The sequence below is a fragment of the Aptenodytes forsteri genome, unplaced genomic scaffold (assembly GCF_000699145.1).
Source record: "Aptenodytes forsteri isolate BGI_AS27 unplaced genomic scaffold, ASM69914v1 Scaffold841, whole genome shotgun sequence".
NCBI classification, from domain to species: Eukaryota; Metazoa; Chordata; class Aves; order Sphenisciformes; family Spheniscidae; genus Aptenodytes; species Aptenodytes forsteri.
In genome coordinates, this window is record NW_008796189.1 from 203036 (window position 1) to 204307 (window position 1272).

The 1272-nt window shown below is 59.5% G+C and overlaps 1 protein-coding gene across 1 annotated transcript in view; it reads left to right on the forward strand.

Moving 5' to 3' along the window:
* Nucleotides 1–1070: 1070 nt before the first annotated feature.
* COLCA2 (colorectal cancer associated 2) overlaps nucleotides 1071–1272 on the forward strand; it is a 12734-nt gene continuing 12532 nt past the window's right edge. The window contains exon 1 of the mRNA XM_009287969.1: nucleotides 1071–1252. Coding sequence (XP_009286244.1) covers nucleotides 1071–1252 — 182 coding nt within the window. The remainder of the gene's footprint in view (nucleotides 1253–1272) is intronic.

The window sequence follows — 1272 nt, forward strand, 5'->3', positions numbered from 1 at the left end:
TGATACAGCGCTTTGGTGGGCACCTGGCATCCAGCCAGGGTCAACCCACCACAGCTACAACCAAAGAAAGCTCACCATATTATACCAGGGCCTGGCAGACAGCTTAGGGTATTGGCAGGGACTGTCGGGACACTGTCCTGCCTGCTGATCTGCACACGAGGAAGCCTCACTGTCCCTCCCACCTGCAATGCACAAAACACATCCTCCCCAATTTCCCCCTTGCCCTGAAGAGCACAGAGCTGTTCCCCCTCTTGCCTATACCAGATGAATACAAGTGACGTGACTCAAAGCCTTGTGTCAGTGGGCATAAGGCAGACTGCTCCCAGCCCCTTGCCAAGAAGCACCCACCTGGGGCTGTAATTGGGAACAAGGCTGATTTGAAGTCTCAGTGCCAGGCCGGACCCCCATGGCCACTAGAGGTAGCTCTGCACACACAAACACACAGACACAGAGGAGTCCTGTGCAACCCTTACACATGCAGCCAATCCCCCCTGCTGCGTCCATACCCGCAGAGGCTACTCCCTTTGCCCCATCTCGTCCCCCAGCCTGGCACCCACAGAAGCAGCAACAAAAGCCTCGCTGAGGAAGAACAGGAGTTTTCCAGGGCCTGAGGGTGTGTAGTGATGAGATGCTTTAAGGCCCTCCTTGCCTTTTCTCCTCAAATGGGGCTGATGGGGCATTTGGAACCTTCTCAGCACCCTCCAGGGATCATAAATGGCACCGGAGTCACAGGATCGGGCCCAGAGCATCGCTTTGTGCCATGCTGCCTGCAGGCATCTCTCTGCAGGGGAACATGGACTGGGGACACAGCACTGCACCTAGAAACAGGCCCCTGCAGAGAGCTGCCAAGCAGTCCAGGCCAGTCCTCTACACAAAACCCTTTCTTCTACAGGCATACCACCTAGCACCATCCCTGGCACCTCTCATCCTGTCGCCCAGGAACGTCCCTGCACCTCGGTGCGCACGCAGCAACCGTCCAAGCCCCTTGCTCAGCCCACACCTGGCAGACAACACCTCCCCGGCTGTTCAGGCGCCTGCAAACCATCCAGGGCATGTTCTGGCATCAAAGGATGGAACCAGTGCTCCCAGGGATCTCGGCAGCTGCCCCAAAAGGGAAGGCTCTCCGCAGGCTGCCCCCGGACAGACCTCTCACCCTGACCCCTCGCGGCACGGCTGAGGAGCAGCTGCGAGAGCCGGAGCACCAGCAGCCCCGGCGCAACGTGCCCGGCGGAGCCCGTTTACGTCTTCAGGCGCCCAGCGCGGCCCCTGCTC